This window comes from Martes martes, assembly GCF_963455335.1.
Source record: "Martes martes genome assembly, chromosome: 3".
In the NCBI taxonomy this organism is placed as follows: domain Eukaryota; kingdom Metazoa; phylum Chordata; class Mammalia; order Carnivora; family Mustelidae; genus Martes; species Martes martes.
In genome coordinates, this window is record NC_137890.1 from 70,411,533 (window position 1) to 70,430,210 (window position 18,678).

At 37.5% G+C, this 18,678-nt stretch overlaps 1 protein-coding gene across 1 annotated transcript in view; it reads right to left on the bottom strand.

Annotated features, from left to right (window-relative positions):
• Nucleotides 1–18,678, bottom strand: part of FRY (FRY microtubule binding protein) — a 260,339-nt gene that overhangs the window by 95,084 nt on the left and 146,577 nt on the right. The window contains exons 22-29 of the mRNA XM_080799698.1: nucleotides 18,463–18,652; nucleotides 17,716–17,840; nucleotides 15,426–15,483; nucleotides 14,461–14,552; nucleotides 13,953–14,125; nucleotides 12,690–12,850; nucleotides 11,635–11,745; nucleotides 7,299–7,453 (exon numbers count right to left, since the gene is read on the bottom strand). Coding sequence (XP_080655824.1) covers nucleotides 7,299–7,453; nucleotides 11,635–11,745; nucleotides 12,690–12,850; nucleotides 13,953–14,125; nucleotides 14,461–14,552; nucleotides 15,426–15,483; nucleotides 17,716–17,840; nucleotides 18,463–18,652 — 1,065 coding nt within the window. The remainder of the gene's footprint in view (nucleotides 1–7,298; nucleotides 7,454–11,634; nucleotides 11,746–12,689; nucleotides 12,851–13,952; nucleotides 14,126–14,460; nucleotides 14,553–15,425; nucleotides 15,484–17,715; nucleotides 17,841–18,462; nucleotides 18,653–18,678) is intronic.

Below are 18,678 nucleotides of genomic sequence, written 5' to 3' on the forward strand. Positions count from 1 at the left end.
GGAAATGCTCACTTCCTTTCTCTCCCCCAACTGTTAGAGGTAACCACCCTTTTTTAAGTGTGTATATAAATAAGTACTCTTCCCCATCACACAGGATTATCAACATAAATGTGATTATACCCATGTGTATTGTTTGGAGATGAACCTTTTCAGTGAATGAGGCTTTCCCCACTCTTCTTAACAGCTGCACAGTATTTCACAATATGGTCATACCATAAATAACCAACCTTGTAGCAGATGCTATGGTGTGCTACCTGGATCTCCCTTTCAGGACTGAGGCACTCAATCCTCCAACTAGTGTTGGAGGCTGAGATCTCTGGCTGAATCCCTCTCTGGGAATTGCCTTCGGCCAAAGAAATTTACCTAGGTCAAGGTCATGCCCATAACTAGCAGCAGTGCCTGTGGGACTGGTGGAGGTCTCTTTTCCTCTGCTCAGTCCTGCTTCCTTTACTTCCCCCTAGATGTTGACCCCAAGGGCATTCCCTAATTAACATCCTGCACTCAAATCTCCACCCTGAGTCTGTTTCCTGAGAAGCCCAGCCTTTGACCTGCATTAGCAGACATTTAAAGGTTATTTTCATAGTTACAATGCTTTTCACTGTTATAACACCAAATGTTCTTTCTTTAGAACAGATTTTTAGAAGAGGTCATGTAGGGTCAAAGGGCAACATTTAAAGTTTTGGTAGATAATGCCATATTGCCATTCAAAATGGCTTTACTAATTTGCATTCCAAAATGATTATTTTTCTAGAACTTTTTTAAAAAAATTATTATTTTTTAAAGTTTTTATTTATTTATTTGTCAAAGAGAGAGAGAGCACCAGCAGGGGAAGCAGCAGGCAGAAGGAGAAGCAGGCTTCCTACTGAGGACCCTGGGCTCATGACCTGAGCCTAAGGCAGATGCTTAATCAACTGAGCTACCAAGGTGTCCCTAGAACTTTTATTTATTTTTTTTATTAACATACAATGTATTATTTGCCCCAGGGGTACAGGTCTGTGAATCATCAGGCTTACACACTTCACAGCACTCACCATAGCACATACCCCCCCCAATGTCCATAACCCAGCCACCCTATCCCTACCCCACCCAACCCCCAGCAACCTTCAGTTTGTTTCCTGAGATTAAGAGCCTCTTATGGTTTGTCTTCTCTAGATCCCATCTTGTTTCATTTTTTCCTTTCCTATCCCCCACAACCACCACCCTGCCTCTCAAATTCCTCATATCAGAGATATCATAATTGTCTTTCTCTGTTTGACTTATTTCACTCAGCACAATACCCTCTAGTTTCATCCACATCATTGCAAATGGCAAGACTTCATTTCTTTTGATGGCTGCATAGTACTCCATTGTATATATATACCACATCTTCTTTATCCATCCATCTGTTGATGGACATCTAGGTTCTTTCCATAGTCTGGCTATTGTGACATTGCTGCTATAAACACTCGGGTGCACATGCCCCTTCGGATCACTACGTTTGTATCTTTAGGGTAAATACCCAGTAGTGCGATTGCTGGGTCATAGGTAGCTCTATTTTCAACTTTTTGAGGAACCTCCATGCTGTTTTCCAGAGTGGTTGCACCAGCTTGCATTCCCACGAACAGTGTAGGAGGGTTCCCCTCTCTCTGCATCCTCGCCAGCATCTGTCATTTCCTGACCTGTTAATTTTAGCCATTCTGACTGGTGTGAGGTGGTATCTCATTGTGGTTTTGATTTGTATTTCCCTGATGCCAAGTGATGTGGAGCACTTTTCATGTGTCTGTTGGCCATCTGGATGTCTTCTTTGCAGAAATGTCTGTTCATGTCTTCTGCCCATTTCCTGATTGGATATTTGTAGAACTTTTGTTATTAAATGAACAAAAAAGCATGAGGTTGATTTGTCAGATGAGAAGTGAGGGAAAGCCCGCGTACATGCTGCGGTGAGGATAATGAACGATGGATAACATTTGTTATGACCTGCCTACTCTGTGCTGGTTACTCTGCCAAGGCCTTTACCTAGATTTGTTACTTTGTCTTCCCGGCAAGCCTAGAGGCTTAGAGACATTAAGTACTCGACCAAGTTCATGTACATTAAGTACTTGACAAAGTGTTTGACCAGTGATGCCTAGACTACATCCTGGATAAGTCTGACTCCAAAGAATGAACTTATCCATGGTGCTATCAGCTTCCCGGACAGCCCACAACAGTACTTTCATGGCTGGTCTAACTTGGAGTTCTAACAAGCTGCAGTATCTGGAATGGACTGGGAAAGTAAAAAGGACACTCTGGGAGCTGCACAGAGGCAGATATATCTTATGCTGCTGTCTCTAACATGGAGATTTAACACCTATGCATTTTTTTTTTTAAAGATTTTATTTATTTATTTATTTGACAGCGATCACAAGTAGGCAGAGGCAGGCAGAGAGAGAGAGGAAGGGAAGCAGGCTCCCTGCTGCGCAGAAAGCCTGATGCGGGGCTCGATCCCAGGACCCCGAGATCATGACCTGAGCCGAAGGCAGAGGCTTCAACCCACTGAGCCACCCAGGTGCCCCAGCACCTATGCATTTTCATGTAAAAGAACACTAACTGGAATTTAAAGAAAATCTTGAAGAAAAAGAAAAGGACACTGGCAAATATTGCTAGATCACTGGGTCTTTAAAGGCAGGAAAAGGGAAGACAAAACCTTCCTCCTAGGCAGGGCCGTGCACTGGACTATATCATTGGCACATTCAATTAGCTGCTTAGGACTGAACTATGGACTTTATGGAGCACAGCATTGAAGGAAATAACAACACAGAGACAGAAAATGAAAGAAACCCAGAGAAGCGAAAAATGAGATCTCAAATGAGTGAAGGGGTACAAACAAAACGTCTGTATTTAGATGGTTAAAATGGGCTTAGAAACAAAATTTTATACTTTTCAGTGTTAAATTATTCAATGGAGGCAGTGGAAGGATAAAAGATAAAGATAGCTGTGATCATTCAGAATAAAAATTAAATCATAAAATAAATATAAAAGGCAGATGTAATTCAGAAAGCAAACAGAAAATAAAACTCTCTTTCTTTTTTTTTTTTTTTTCCTGGTCTGGAAGAGAGGAGGGTTTGAAGAATTTGGGAAATATCCACTAGCCCTGACTTCTATAGAATGAAATGACAAAGCTCAGGGTAACTTTGAGGTGTTCTGGAGAGAAACTAATTTCATTAGTTGATAGAAGGGATTACATCATAGCTTTCTGCTTCCAATAGCTATTGAGTAAGAGTGTTTACAGAGTGCCTACTATGTATGTGCTTGGTCTTAGGTCAAGAAATTGGATACCTAGTTCACAGATAGCTCTCATGTTCAGATACATTGATCTATTTTTAAGGACTTGATTAAAAATGCCATAATTTGGGGCACCTGAGTGGCTCAGTCATTAAGCTTCTGCCTTCGGCTCAGGTCATGATTCCAGGGTCCTGGGTTCGTGCCCCAGATAGGGCTCCCTGCTTGGCAGGAAGCCTGCTTCTCTCTTTCCCACTCCCCCTGCTTGTGTTCCTTCTCTCGCTGTGTCCCTCTCTGTTAAATAAATAAAATCTTTTCTAAACAATGCCATGATTTGTTTACTCATCCTCCTATTAACAGACTTGAGGTTATTTTTTCATTGTTTTAAAATACCTTAGTAGATATCCTGCATGCATTTCTGTACATGGTTGCAATTCCTGAGGCTAGCATGTACCATATTAAAAGGAAAGACTAGTTAAATTTAATCCTTAACCTAATGATACCAGCATTCCCATTTTACAAATGAGAAAGCATTTATGGTAACTTGCTCAGGAGCACACAGCTTGTGCTAAATTCAAAAGACAGCACATTTCCTGAGCCCAGATTCCTAAACTCTGTGAGCTCTTGGAATACTCCAGCTGACTGACAAAACCAAATGAGGTTATGCATCACCAGCTAGGGAGTGTGACTGGGATTCATGAATCATAAGCTACCCTTGTCTTCCTTGGTAACAGATAACTGATATTTCCTCAAGACATGTGGGGCATCTACTTTTAATAATTCAAGTTTGCTGGGCCTGATTTAAATTAGGAAAGATTATGAGAAGTTAGCTTAAGGCAAAGCAGACATACAAACAGCAGTGGCAGCAGAAACTACCTCCCAAAGTAAACCCAACAAAATATAAATTAAAACTTTAACCTTAAATATTATTCAAAACCACTTATTAAATATATTGTAGTAGTGTGTTGGAGGATAAGGGTAAAAACAATAGAACTCTCAAATATTTAATTAAATGTGAAGAGAACTCTGTTGAGTTAAGCCACTAATTGGAAACCGCCTACACTTTTAATATAAATCATACTATTTGCCTTGATTTAGAATGTTGAAAATCCATGTAATCTTTCTCAATTTCTTTATCTGTTCAGTACTGATATAATTTGGAGTTGAGGGGAAGTTAATAAGAGCACACACAAAAGTCAAACAGTTATTTGAATTATTGCTGCCTGACAGGTGAGCTATTTCCTCTTATGCTACATTATAGTACTGAGCTGCACTTAATAGCTTTTAATCAAATGTAAGACATATTTTATAAAAAATTCTTCAAAATTAATGTTGCCAGTTCTACCACCACTTTCTACTTTTATCCTTACTTCTCCTGGTCTTATTTGAAATCCACACTGCCTTCCAAATTTCCCAATATCACTAGATATATCAAGAGTTATAATTACAGTTTCAATTTTGTCTAGATTTCAGAAAGTTCACAATACACACACACACTCTCATAGAGTCCTATATAGAAACAAAAAGAAACAAAAAAAGAACATAGAGAACTATTTTTTCATTATCACAGCTGATGAATATAGGGATTAATATATTAAATTATGCAAAAATGGCTGATTCCAAAAGCAGAAAACTAAAAGTAGAAAATTTCATTCAGGATGATCACTTTAAAAAAATGTTCAATTTTTAAAAAGTATTTTATAGTCAATTGTAAATTGTTCCTTAATAAATGAGTCTGGTTATAAACTGTCATATTCCTACAAAAATAAATCTAGCATATGCTAATTTCTATCTGAAAAGGAGGAGATAATTCTTTACAAGAAAGAGTTTTCACTTTAGAATATGACTTGTAGGAGTTACTGTACAGATAATTTGTTTGAGAAAGTTAAAATATGACCTGGTTTAGGTATGGCTTTTCAGGAACATATTATTTCATAACATAAGGTACTTAGGTGTTTTTAAGAAGCAAACTTGTGGAAAACAAAGCGAAAGCTAAAACACCAGAATTGTTTTCAAAAAAAGTACTGAAAACATTAAGTGCAAAGATTGTTCAAACAAATCCGGAGGCTTATCTAGACTACACAGACTGAGAATTTATGAGGAGAGAGAGCAAATTTAAGCCACAGCTGAAATTTTAAATTCTGGACATGTCCCGTGGTGACAAATGACAGAAGAGTTGGCTACTGTCTCGGGGGACAGGTTGTGTCGATGTCGAAGCCTAGCCCTCAAACCTTCCTGCAGGATAGATGAGGGTCATGAACGTAAGTTGATCTGCAGTATTTGTCTAAGAAAGCAGAATAGTTTGGAATGATACCTTTAAAAAAATCTGAATACGGGGAGGTTTTTGATTTAATATTTTTGTGACTGGAGATATTACTGAAACTAAGATGATACTGCTAAATTCATAGCCATTTATTTGTGCTCCCTAAGGAAAAATACCTAGATTCACTCAGAGGAATGTAGTGCAATATTTTATGAGATGGCCATGCAATGAAATAAATTTGACTAGGATAGTTCACATTGAGTTCACTGGGAGAAAGGCCGCAAAGAAAGGAAACTTTTATTGTTTTAATTTTTGTCAAAGGGAATCTATGGTCCACGTCATATTCTAAATACAGTTTCAAAACCAAAGAATCATGTGAACAGATTTTGAAAATATCAAAATATCTGAAAATAAAAACATATTCTGGAGAAAGAGATTTTTGCAAAAAATTTGCTATTTTTGTAATATTCTATAGGTATAACTATCATTTCATAATGTTAACATCATGAAATAAAATGATGGCAGACCGGACAGTATAGATTATATTCATCTGCTGTAACTTTGAGATTAAAGTGTATAATAAACATTCTACTATTAAGATTATAGAAAATGTAAGCTTTAGATGTGAAATGTTACCTACTACCTTTAAAAATGAAAGCTAAGAATTTTAAAGAGAAACCTCTCTCTTGAAATAGCATGCTCATTTTAGATTTATTGAAAGTAGAGGTCTTCTAATATTCTGTTCTTATTAATTTAGAACTGAACAGGTTGTAATAGGTTAGAATTTAAAGCTAATTCACTTTATTCCTTTCATCCAGTAGCTCAAGATAGCTACTTAAAATTCAACATTTAATTAAAAAGGAGAATCAATAGTCTGTATGAGTCTTTTCAAAAATAAACTTGAGCGGCCTTCTCTCAGTTTCTAATGCATAAGCTCTTTCTTGGGAACAGCTTATGCACCTTGTGGTCTTCATTAACCCTTTCATTTTAGCTATGAAATTATTGCATTGAAATAGTGAAATTATTTCACTGAAATAGTGAAATTATTTCACTAAATAAATTATAGAGCTGAATGACCTCACTAATTTACACAATTAGAGAGGGTGGTTTTGCAAGTGTAATCCATGGAACCCAGGGAGTCACATTTTCTTTTCTTCCTTTCTGAAGTTTTGGACAAGAGAGCTATAACATTAAAAAAAAAAAAAAAATTTTTTTTTTTTTTTTTTTTTTTTAAAGTAGGCTCCATGTCCAGTGGTGGAGCCCAACACAGGGCTTGAACTCATGACCCTGAGATCAAGACCTGAGCTGAAATCAAGAGTCAGATGCTCAAAGTCTGAGCTACGCAGGCACCCCTTTTACTTTTTTTTTTTTTTTTTAATAGGGAGATGTAACATTCTTAGGTTGCTTCCTGGGTTTAGTTTGGTCTTGGGATGGCTAATAGGCTTAGAGTTTCCACCTGTCACAAACACTTCTAGAAACTCCTTTAATTCCTTCAATGTACCTTCTTTATCATGTTCAAATCCTGCTCTCAGACGTCCTGGTGAATTTCCAGGCAATTAATAAGAAGGGCGCTATAACTACAAATCACTCTTCTGGAGAATGTGAAAAATCACGGTAGCTGCAGACTTACAGGGAGTGGTCTATCTGTTGGGGAAATACTGGCCATTGTGTATTTCTTTAGAATTTATTCTGCTCAGATAATTGCAAAATAGTCAGCCCTCACATATTCATATCATGAAGAGCAACCTTCATTGTACTTGCCACTGACTAGTACCTTCCACTTAACAAGAATTCATACCTGCTTCCACACACAGTTGCTATGGCTTTGAAGCAGCCGGATGCGAGCTGGTAGGAGCCTGTGTAGCATCGGTCAATTGCCCAATTAAAAAGATTAATTTGGTCAGGATTAAGTTCCAATAGCAAGACAACAACTTCACAGCCAAGTTGATGAACCTGAATAACATGGAGAAAAGCAATTAGTCATGCTTAATGAAAGATTTTTCCAGGGAAAGGCACACAATCATGCTTAGCCAATATAAACTGGGTAAAATGAAAATGGAGACAGAGTATTCATCTTAACTTTTTAAAAGCTTTTATTTTTAAGTAATCTCTACACCCCACATAGGGCTCAAGCTCACAAATCCCAAGATCAAGAGTTACGTGCTCTACTGACTGAGTCAGCCAGGTGTCCCCTCAACTTAATTTGTACTCCACATATTCTTCTTTAAGAGGATGCAACTGAAAATCGAAACGTATGTATAAACTAAATCAGACTCTCTGTAAATCTGTCATATATAGGGTTCGCTTATTCTTTGATTTTTTAATTCTGAAAAGGTAATGAAGACTTTGTTGACAGTGTGTCCTTATTGCATTTTGAAGAATACATATATTTGGTTAAAAATGAAATATATAAAAGGATGGCCTTTATGCATACAAGTCTGAGGAAAAGTATCAGAATATATTTACGGGGCTTGATTAGTAAATTTAGCTGGCAATATTTTAAAAAAGATACGCAGTACCAATAAACTTTTTTTTTTCTAAGATGTATTTATTTATTTGAGAGAGATGGCACAAGCAGAGGGAGCAGCAGGCAGAGGCAGAGGGAGAAGCAGGCTCTCTGTTGAGCCCAATTCAGGGCTCGATCCCAGGACCCTGAGATCACGACCTGAGCCAAAAGCAGACTGTTAACCAACTGAGCCACCCAGGAGCCTCTTAATAAACGCTTCTTAATCAGAGACTCTCATATGAAATGGCATCATACCAGATAGAAATAGGAGGATCCTTTATTGACAGTTTCTGAAGCTACTATCAAATACTGGATGGTCACATTTGTCCAGGAGAAGCCTGGTGCCTTGGAGGCCATATTCCCTTCAGAGAATAACATTTGCCTGTCTCCTTCTGTTTCCTTCACTTGCCAGGTGTGACCAGGTGGAGAAGGAAAGTTAGTGTTGTTTTTTTTTTTTTTTTTACCTACAGGGTAGGGGTTAAGATGGAAGCAATATTCTATTTGGATGGTCAACATCATCAGCCTCGTTCCCCACAGGCTTAAGTAATTAGCAGCAGATAAAAGCTAATGATACTATCACAAAGGACTTAAAAATAACATTTCATTAAAAAGTTAGTTCAACTTGAAAGACAATCAGCCAGTTTTTACTGAGCTTTAGAAACTTTATATTGGAGTGTAAGATACACAGTATATAATTCATAAGTAAATGATGAGTTATGGTACCTGAACACACCAGTGTGAACACCAGACACAGAACACCACACGAGCAGCCACGCCGAAGCCAGCTTTATGCACTGTCCCATCCCTAGCCTCTCTCTCCTTTTCCAAAGGAACGGCTATCCTGACTTCCACCACCATTGGTTAGCTTGGGCTGTTTTGAACTCTATGCAATGGAAGTATATAGCATATAATTTTGTGTCTGTTTTCTTTCACACAACTCATGTTTGAGAGTCTTCCACATTCATTCATTGTCACTGTTGTATTCTGATATGTGATTACTTCACAATGTATTCATTCTACACAGATCAACGTCTGGGTTGTTTCCAGACGTTGCTTTGAACAATTTTGTACGTGTCTTAGGTTATGCATACTGGATATATATTTTATGAAATGCATATCTGAATACAATGGCTGGGTCATAGGGTGTACTATGTTTAACCTTAATGATAAAGCCAATGAGTTTTCCAAGGTGGTTATTCCAATTTCTATTCTGTGTAGCTTTGTATGAGAGCTCCTGTTGTTATGTCTCCTCATCAACACTGTCCATCTTCTTAATCTCCACTATTCTGGTGGATTTGAGGTAATATTTCCTGTGGTGAGTCTGCATCTCTCTGATTACTCATGAGCTTGAGAACTGTTTTTTTCTTTTATTATTATTATTTTTATTATTTATTTTCTCACCATAGCACATGCCTTCCCCAATGTCCATCACCCAGCCACCCCATCCCTCCCACCCTCCTCCCCTCCAGCAACCCTCAGTTTGTTTCCTGAGATTTAGAGTCTCTTATGGTTTGTCTCCCTCTCTGGTTTCATCTTTTTTCATTTTTCCCTCCCTTCCCCAATGAACCTCTGTCTTGTTACTCAAATTCCTCATATCTGTGAGATCATATGATAATTGAGAACTGTTTCTTATGTTTATTGGCCAGTGAAATAATCTCTTTTGTAAATTGCTTGTGTAAGTCACTTGCTCATTTTTCTATGAATGTCCCTAATTTTATTTATCTGAAGCGGTCCTTAATATACTCTAGACAAGAAGTACTGGATTTATCTTGCAAACATCTTTCACTCTGTGACTAGCCTGTTTACCTTCTTTTTATTTTTTACTTTTTTTTTTTTTTGCTTTGTTTTTACACTCTAATGGTATGTCTTTTGGTGAAATTATTAACTGGTCTTTCTTTACAATTAGTAACTTTTGCATCCTGTTGAAGAAACCTTACTTAGACCCCAGGGATTAAGATTTCCTCCTATATTCTTGTAGTATTTTCTAGAAACTTCAGTATTTTAAGCTTTCACATTTATATCTATAACCTAGTTTCTTCTTTTTCACTCCTGATATTTTATTTTCCCTTTCCCAATTCATTGACTATGATCTTCAGTATAATGTTGATAGAAGTGGTGAAAGCAAGTGTCTTTGGTCATTCTAATCTCAGGGAATATTTTCAATATTCACCATTAACTATGTTGTTTATAATAGGGTTTTTTTAGACACCCTTTATCTAACTAAGAATGTTCTTTTTTTATTCTTAGTTTTGGTAGGAGTTTCTTTCATAAATACATGTAGAATTTCCTTAAATGTTTTTCTGCATCTATTGAGATGATCATATATTTCCTTCTTGAGACTCTGTTAATATAATTAACATACTAATGAATTGAACTGAATTGAATTCAGCCAATCTTGAAGTTCTTGTATAATGCCAATGTGATCATGAGGAATCATCCTTTTTATGTATCATTAAATTTAATTTCCTTATATTTTATTTGCATTTTTGTATATATGCTACTCAATATAATTGTCTTTTAATTTTTTTTCTCATTAAATCCTTGACAGGTGTTAGTAAAAGGTTATTCTGGTCTGGTAAAATATGCTGGGATGTATTTCTCTTGAGCTGTTTTCTCTTTAAGGATTTTGTATAAAATTGATGCAATTTGTTTCTCAAATGTTAAATTCAACAGTAAAGCCACCTGGTCCTAAAGTTTTCCTTGTAGGAAGACTTTTAATTACAGATAAAATTTCTTTATTACTTATGACTATTCAGATTTTCTTTTTTTCTGTGTTTTTCTAGGAATTTGTCCATTTTACCTAAATTTTCAGGTTTATTGGCACAAATATGTTCATATGTTCTCTTTTATTTTTAATATCTACTATTTGTAGGGATATCCCCTTTATATTTATGATGTTGGTGACATGTGTTGTCTCTCTTTTTTTTTTTTTTTATTTTTTCTTCTCTCTTTCTTGATCAGATTTGCCATGAATTAATTTTATTCGTCTTAACAAATTCAACTTTTGGCTTAAACAATCATTTTTATTAATGTTTTTCTTTTTCATTAATTTCTGCTTTCATATCTATTATTCCCTCCCTTTTTTTTCAGTTTGATATGCTATTCTTTTTATAACTTCTTGAGATGGATGCTTAGGTCATTGATCAGCCTTTTTTCTTTCTAATACATATACTCAAGGCTATACATTTCATTTCTAAGCAAGGCTTTATTTACAGCCCACAAGCTTAGTATGTAGTATTTTTGTTATTCTTCAGGCCAAAAACAATTTTCAGTTTCTATTGTTATTTGCTCTTTGATTCACTAGTTAGTTATCTGGATGAGCATTTCTTGATTATCTTATTATTGGTCACTAGCTTATTGTTACTGTGAATAGCAAAAATAGTCTGTGTCCTTTCAATCATACGACCTTCATGGACACTTGCTTTTGGGCCCAGCTGATGGCAACTTTGGTAAGTATGTTGTGTTTCTTATCCTGATGCATCATAATGTAATGTGTACAACACAGAAGCCAGCACTTCCTACGCTGATGTGTGATCATGTTGTGAACAACACTCATGCACTTTAGTAACCCGATTGAGGCAGAACACCCTAGACATTTAAAAATGATGTAGTTTTGGCCAATACTTACTCGTAAATCTTGACAAGCCAGAATGTTGTCAAGCCACTTGTACAGGTAGCCATCTGGGGAAAGGCCCACGTTGTCAAACACGGGGCCGCAGCACAACACCGCTGACATTGCCTGATAATGAAACAACCCAACATGGAATGAAACTTGCAGTGATCTAATAACACACAAACGACTCCCTAAATCATAACTACCATGTTGGTCAATGATGAGGGTCTTCTCAAGCAGTTATTGTCATAAGATCTTAAAGTATTCCTTACTCGGTTCACCAAGAAGCATCAGATTCCCAATTTTGGATTTTTAAATAAGAATTAAAGGCCAAAATGTGTAACTTCATGGACATAAAATTTTATGATAACAAATATTTATGATGGAAGAGTAAGATACAGCAAAATGACCATTTCACAGTATTTAAAACTTACCTTCGGTGATCTCGAGTAAGTTCAGCTTATAAGCTAAATATAGCTTTACAAGTTTTATTTTGATGACAAATATTTGACTAATGTAGTAAATTGACAAACCGTGGGAAATATGGAAATAAATAATTGTGATTCTTAATCTAAGAAAAAAATTAAGAACATAAACTTTAGTTACTTGGAAGAGGAGAGGAAGCAAGGGAATGCAGGAGAAGGGGTGATCTTGATTCACTGTGTAATTAGCAGGTCGCCATGGCTATGAGGGTCATGGTTTAAATCAGCTCCACTGAGGCAAGAACGAACTGACAAGGCAGCTACTTACAGGGTCAATAAGCAAAACCATGTGGTTCTCATGCGCTAGATAAAGGTAAGAGCTGGGAACAGTTTTGTGTCTTGAACCGAGAACCCAGTTGGAGTATTTACATATTTATACACAGCCATCCACTTATGTTGGTGTGTGTGTATTTTGGAATTTTAAAAAAGTCAGCTTATGTACTTAGAGGTGTGTGTGTTTGTTGCCTGTGCACGTATATTTTATCATATCATATTGTTATTTTAACCTTACTTAGGGCATGGTTGTCAGTGTAAGGAGAGAGACTACCGGTCTGACAAAAGTCATTGCCTGAGACAAAGGTGCCCCACCTTTAATGCACAATACTGGTATCTTGTAATCTGATGATTTCTATCACTGTAGCGATCCAGAGGGGTGAACATAATGCTGAACGGTCCCGCCCACTGGCTAAATAAGATGAAAAGATGATGCCTCAGGCTTTGCTGGGGAAACAGAAATCTTCGGTGGTGAACTAGAGAGAAAAACAGAGTTTAGAGTCTCCTAGACTGAAAAGTATAGTGAATACAGTTTAAGTCCTTATTCTACATGATTCTCACATTTTGAGGAAAGGAGTAATTTTATTTCGTAACTCAAGTTTTCTTTAGGTAATGAAAAGAGCATTTAAGAAGGCAAGCCTAATCTTCTCTCTAAGTGTAGTGTCCTCTCATGCTGCAGTCAGCGGCACCTTGTCCAGAGTGGGAAGCAGAGACAAAAATTAGACTCACGGACACTGCTTTCTAATCAATGTCTAGGAAAACTATAACACTCCCACTCGGCTGCTGCTCACATAGCAAACATTCTCTCCATTGCTGCCACCCATCTGTAGAAATACTGGGAAATATAATGTACAGCCCTCCATTTGAAACAAGCACACTCTCATTGAAGAAGTCCTCTCAAATCTGAACTTTGGGTCATCCAAGAGGAGGAGGGTTGGTAAGAAGAAGGTTTTGCCACATCAAAATAATGAAAAAGTAGAACCAGTTGAACTGCGGCCTTTTGTAATTATGTCAACACTTTTAATTACAGTAATTAATTTTGACACCACACTGGCCAGCTATTTTTATTCTCTGTGTTTTTGTTAGATGAAAAGGTTTCATACCCATTTGCTCTGTGGGGAAAAAAACAAAACCTCTCAATAATATAATTTACTAAACTGTAGAGAATTCTATAGAATGTGTTGCTTGGAGAGTCAAGAGGAGGAATACTGTGGAGTTGGATCTCATGTTCACAGGGGAGCACAATGAAAAGGAAGAAATGAAGTCTATGTGAAACTCCCTTTGAATTACTTCCTTCCTCTGGAAATCATACAGAGTCATTTTCAGATGGGAACCCAAAGGACAGAAATAATGGGATAAGTACAAAGCCAAATTTAACTCCTCTTGTTCCCTTTCCGACTCTGTGCTGAACGACCGCAATCTGTTCTCATGGGTATTCCCAAGTCGCCCAAAACACATGACGGGCCCTTTCCCAGACCTGCACACGGGCCGGTAGGATGAAAGAGGAAAGCACAGCAGTGAGGAACACAACGGGTTTTTCAAGAAAGGACGGGACTTCGCAGTGAGGCATCATTGTACCTGGAACGCACTGAATCAAGTTGGCGACCATGGCGCTAAAATGTGCCCGGATATCTTTAAGAATTTCTACTTCTTTGTCATTTTCAGCTTCTAGGAGCATGCGGGTCAGGTCCACGTATTCTAAGAACAAAGCCCCGAGGGCTAAAGTATCCCGTTCTAAGGCTCCATTTGTGCTGGGGAAAAAAAAAATAAGATTAAGCTTTCAGACGGTAAGTCTTTATGTCAGAGTAGTACATGCTTCATGGAAAATAAGACTCACTGCCAGGAGTCACACGCTAAATTTGCTCTCTACCCACAGGCAGTGTAAATAAATGTGGGAAAAAAACCAACAACAACAGGTTTTAGACTTCTCTGAGTAAAAGTCAAAGGTAACATATTTTAAAAAGGAAGGAAGGAAGGAAAAATGGAAGAAAGAAAGAACGAAAGACAGACAAGACAGACACGAAGAAAGAGAGACAAAAGGCCAGCTTAGTGAGGAGAGATGAACTCATTCGAACTTCCCCCCTACCTGTCACTTATGACACCCGCATCAGCCAGAAGCTCAAATATTCGAAGTAGTTGTAGCCTTAATAAGTCCCGCCGTTCTCGGCGTTTTTTGTTCTGTGTAAAAAGAGGGAATACTGTTTAGGCACGTGGGCAGAACAATATTAACTTTGCTTTGGGAAACTGTATTAAAGGAAAGCTTCACTTAGCTATTTTCAATTTCCTAAACATAAAAGACGAGGGTGTTTTTCTTTCTTCCAAATCCTTAGAGAAAATGCTTGCTATGACGGGTTATAAAAGAAACAGATCCTAAGTGGGTCAATAAATATTTACAAGGTGGCAATGTTCAGAACTAACCAGCTTCATTTCCTAGTTGCTCCCAGCAGCTACTGAAAGATGGAGTCACTGAAGCGGCAGAAAGAGTGGACACGAAGGGTCCCATCATTTCTTGTCATGCAAGTCACAGGGCTAAAATTCTGCTACTTCTTAGATCTTATCTACTATATGGGAAGCTTCTTTTTCTGTCTTAGTCTCTTTTCCCTACATTTTCGCTACATTATAAATTTGCCCTTTTCAGAGTACACTTCAGGGAAGATAGAGTTGACAAAAATGCTTCTTATACCAGATGAACAAGTAATATTCTTGACCATCCAACTCCTTATAAAAGATGAGTTAACCAGCTAAAACCCCAAATTCAATCAACTCAAACCTCCTGCAAAAGAATGTAGTAATAGGACTGTGTAGGTTGTTTTGCCTTCATGAGTTTAGAACAAAAATCTTTTAAAACAGGAACCATATTACACTAAATACTCAAATACTGAGCAATAATAAAAATAACAAGTTAAAAATATTAAGATTCACTGTTAATATTTGTATTGGGGGGGATGTTTGTATTTTTTGGGGGGGATGGGGGAATGATTAGGTATCATCTAAATTTATACTATACCATTGTTCAAATAAACTGAGGCGTGAAGTATTTAAAAATCTTACCTCTGGTCTTCGTTCCAGAGCTTCTTTCATTAATGGATGAAGTTCTTCCACTAATTCTCTATGGAGGAAAAAGGTCAGCATTTGAAATTCATTATTATTGACGCCAAGTTTGTCACCAAATACATCCATTGATCCTAAGTCACGTGCTTTTCTCACTTTGACTCTGACTTCAAAGTCCCCCTGGCCTTTCTGTTTCTCAGTCACATGGTGAACTGGAACCAGATATTGGCCTGTGCTTTGCATTACTGGTTTTCATCCGTGTTACATTTATAATTTTGGCTCAATACATATTTGTTGACTTGATTTTGATTTCCTGTTCTGGAGACCTCTATGGCAAGATACCCTCTATAAACAGTTAAACAGTATTTTGTAAGTGATTATTAAAATCAGAACACTTCACTACAGGCACTGGGGATGAAGATAAGCCAAATCGAGTCCCTCACAGAAGACATGTTCAGTCTCACAAGAGCATAAGAGAGGGGGGCAGCTGCCCGGGCACCACTTTTGGGATCTGTGTTCAGGGGACAGACTGACTGACTGACAGTTGATTTTAAAATGAAGTCTTTTTGGAGGTTCAAAGATAAAACCCTTATTTGAGCTATATGATACACACAAATTATGGCAAGTATTACAATAAGGAGGTTTTCATCAAAACCTTTTCTCTGGTAAAGTAAAAGTAAAAGTTTGATCATCTATCTATCTATCTTTCACCTGTTCCCATTATCTCTAGTTCTCAGCTTTATATCCACTAATCTAAATATTTCTCTTCTTTGGGAAATAATTTATGAACGTCTATGTCAAGACGACAAAATTATGAGCTCTAGTCTCTGCCAGAAATTCTGTCTACAACCTACTCTATGCCTGAGCACCTTGCAATATTCTGGCTGCATGTTTTGTGCTGTAAGACATCATCCTCCAGCAAAATCTGAAGTTAGGAAGGTAAACTTTATGGCATTCTGTGCTGAGGGACAAAACCTGCATTCCATTTCAGATTTCTCTAACACAGATGCTAGAAGTTCTTCATCGAAGAAATGGAAATAATATTAATGATCTCCTCCAATAGCAGCCATTTACTGAATATTTACTATGTACATTTTTATATTTAATCTTCTCAGTAAATCCATAAGATAGATTCTATAATGATAAGAACTTTTCTTTTTTTTATTGGATACACTTCATTTTTATTTATTATAACAATTTTACAGGTGAGGCAACCAAGGCCCAGAGACATTATGCTTTCCAGACTCACACGGCTAGCTACCAAATTATATAATCTTACCCACCCCTAAGAATATTGAGGGGGTAAGATATATAAGAGCACATGTCCTTGGGAAAGAAGGTTGGTTAGGTTCTTAGGCTCTTTGGGAAAGAATGTTAGGTAATTCCAGGAATTGTTTTTCTTATTTTCCTGTAGTATTTCTACATGATTCTTTGTCTTAACTATTTAACTAGTAAGGAGTAAATTACTGGTTCACTGGCACTCAAGTATCAGAACCCACAATTACTTTTTTTGAGAATAAAATCTGACTGTATATGTGAATAATGTAATGGGTTTTTTTTTTCCCCAGTGGTATCTAAAAGGTCTCATTCATCTTTCTTTTTCAAATACAGTTTCTCGCAGATGCTGGGAGCTTTCCCTTTTCAATCTATGTAAAAAAAAGGTCAGAATTTTAATTGAATTGCTTATAGGCGTTCACTGCTTAGCTGAAGTCATCAGAGGCAGCCCGAACTAGCACTTTATGACGGCTCTTTCAAAAGGCTTTGACGCTGCCTCGGATGGAATGGTTATTTGATTAAAGGTGTGAAATGAGGAAGGGATCCAGAAAGTGAGACGTGATGGTTCTATTAAGGCAGTTAAAGCACCTTCCAAAGAGATGGGCCAGTGTAACAGAATACTCCTGGAAGAGTTCTATCAGTGCTTAACCTGTGAGCCTGTTGCATGAATGGCCGATGAGCAGACCTCATTGTTCTGAAGGCAAAGCCCCTGAACGGTCTGGCTCATCAGCGACAGACACCGAATTCTCTTCATTTACATTCTCTAAAAGAAGCTTGTGCACGCGATAAAATCTGAGACGTCAAATCAAAGCTGCAAGGACCACAGGGGAAAAGCGAAGGCAGTTGCGAGGAACGCTTGCTCCATGCACGTCAAGCAACGCGGACACAAAGGAAATGGCGCAAAGCCTATATATGCCCAGGCACATGCCGACACGCAAACTCAAACTCAAGTTAAAGACAGGAACCACGAGAGCAGCGGCAGGAATGAATTTAGAACTCACTGAGACTACCGTACCTGAAAACAAGGGAATTTGTTCTTCCAAATCCTAAAACTAAGGACTCTGTGATCTCAATGCCCTCTAGTCTCATCAAAGGCACCAACTGCTTTAACAGAACTCCCACCGATGGGGTGCCTATGGCCTGAAACAAGTTGATTAAGAGTGAAAAAGAGGTAACATGATAACTGATGCTTCCTTTAATCAAATGATGATTCCATTATAACAGTTTAAAAAGTACTAAACCACAGCCCAAAACACTGCCATCATTTCAGAAAAACAAAACAAAACAAAACACATAGACAGGCATCAATTTCTAAACAGCACAATGAATGCATTTTCCTCCTGGGACACAAATTCTAAAGAATATTTTTATTATAACAGAATTTTTTTTAACCAATTAAGTCTCCAAAACCATTCTTAACAAGGTCATTTAATCAAGGCATAGTTTAAGGGCAGATGCTTGGCGGGGAGTGAGGGAAATGTGATTTGGAGGGCAGAAGCCAAACCTCAGGGCACTTATAAATATAAGTCACTCTGTGGTCTCAAGTAAGTTTCTCAACTTCTCTTCATCTTCAGTTCTCTTGTCAGAGAGGAATCATAAATTATGCACATCAAGGCTCAATGGAATTTAGAAATGTGTAGGATGCAAATCTGATCCCACAGACTCCAGATGGCAGGCACAGTGTAATACGCACTGTGAACTCTAGACAAACAAGCTAAAAAAAAACCTTACAGAATAATTCTTCTGAAGCATGTCATGTCACCTTGTTATCGTAGCTCACTGTACCATCAGGTGTGGTTGCCATGATTTCCGGAGTGGATGCTCTTAAGTGTCCCGGGCTCATTATACTGGGTTTTGCAACTCCAAAACAAAGAATAAGGTAATTTCTCCACAAGGTGACATAATTGTCTCCGCTGCCGGCAGTGCTGGTTTTCTTGGCATTAATTGGGCTACTAGAAATACGGATTTGAAAACAGGA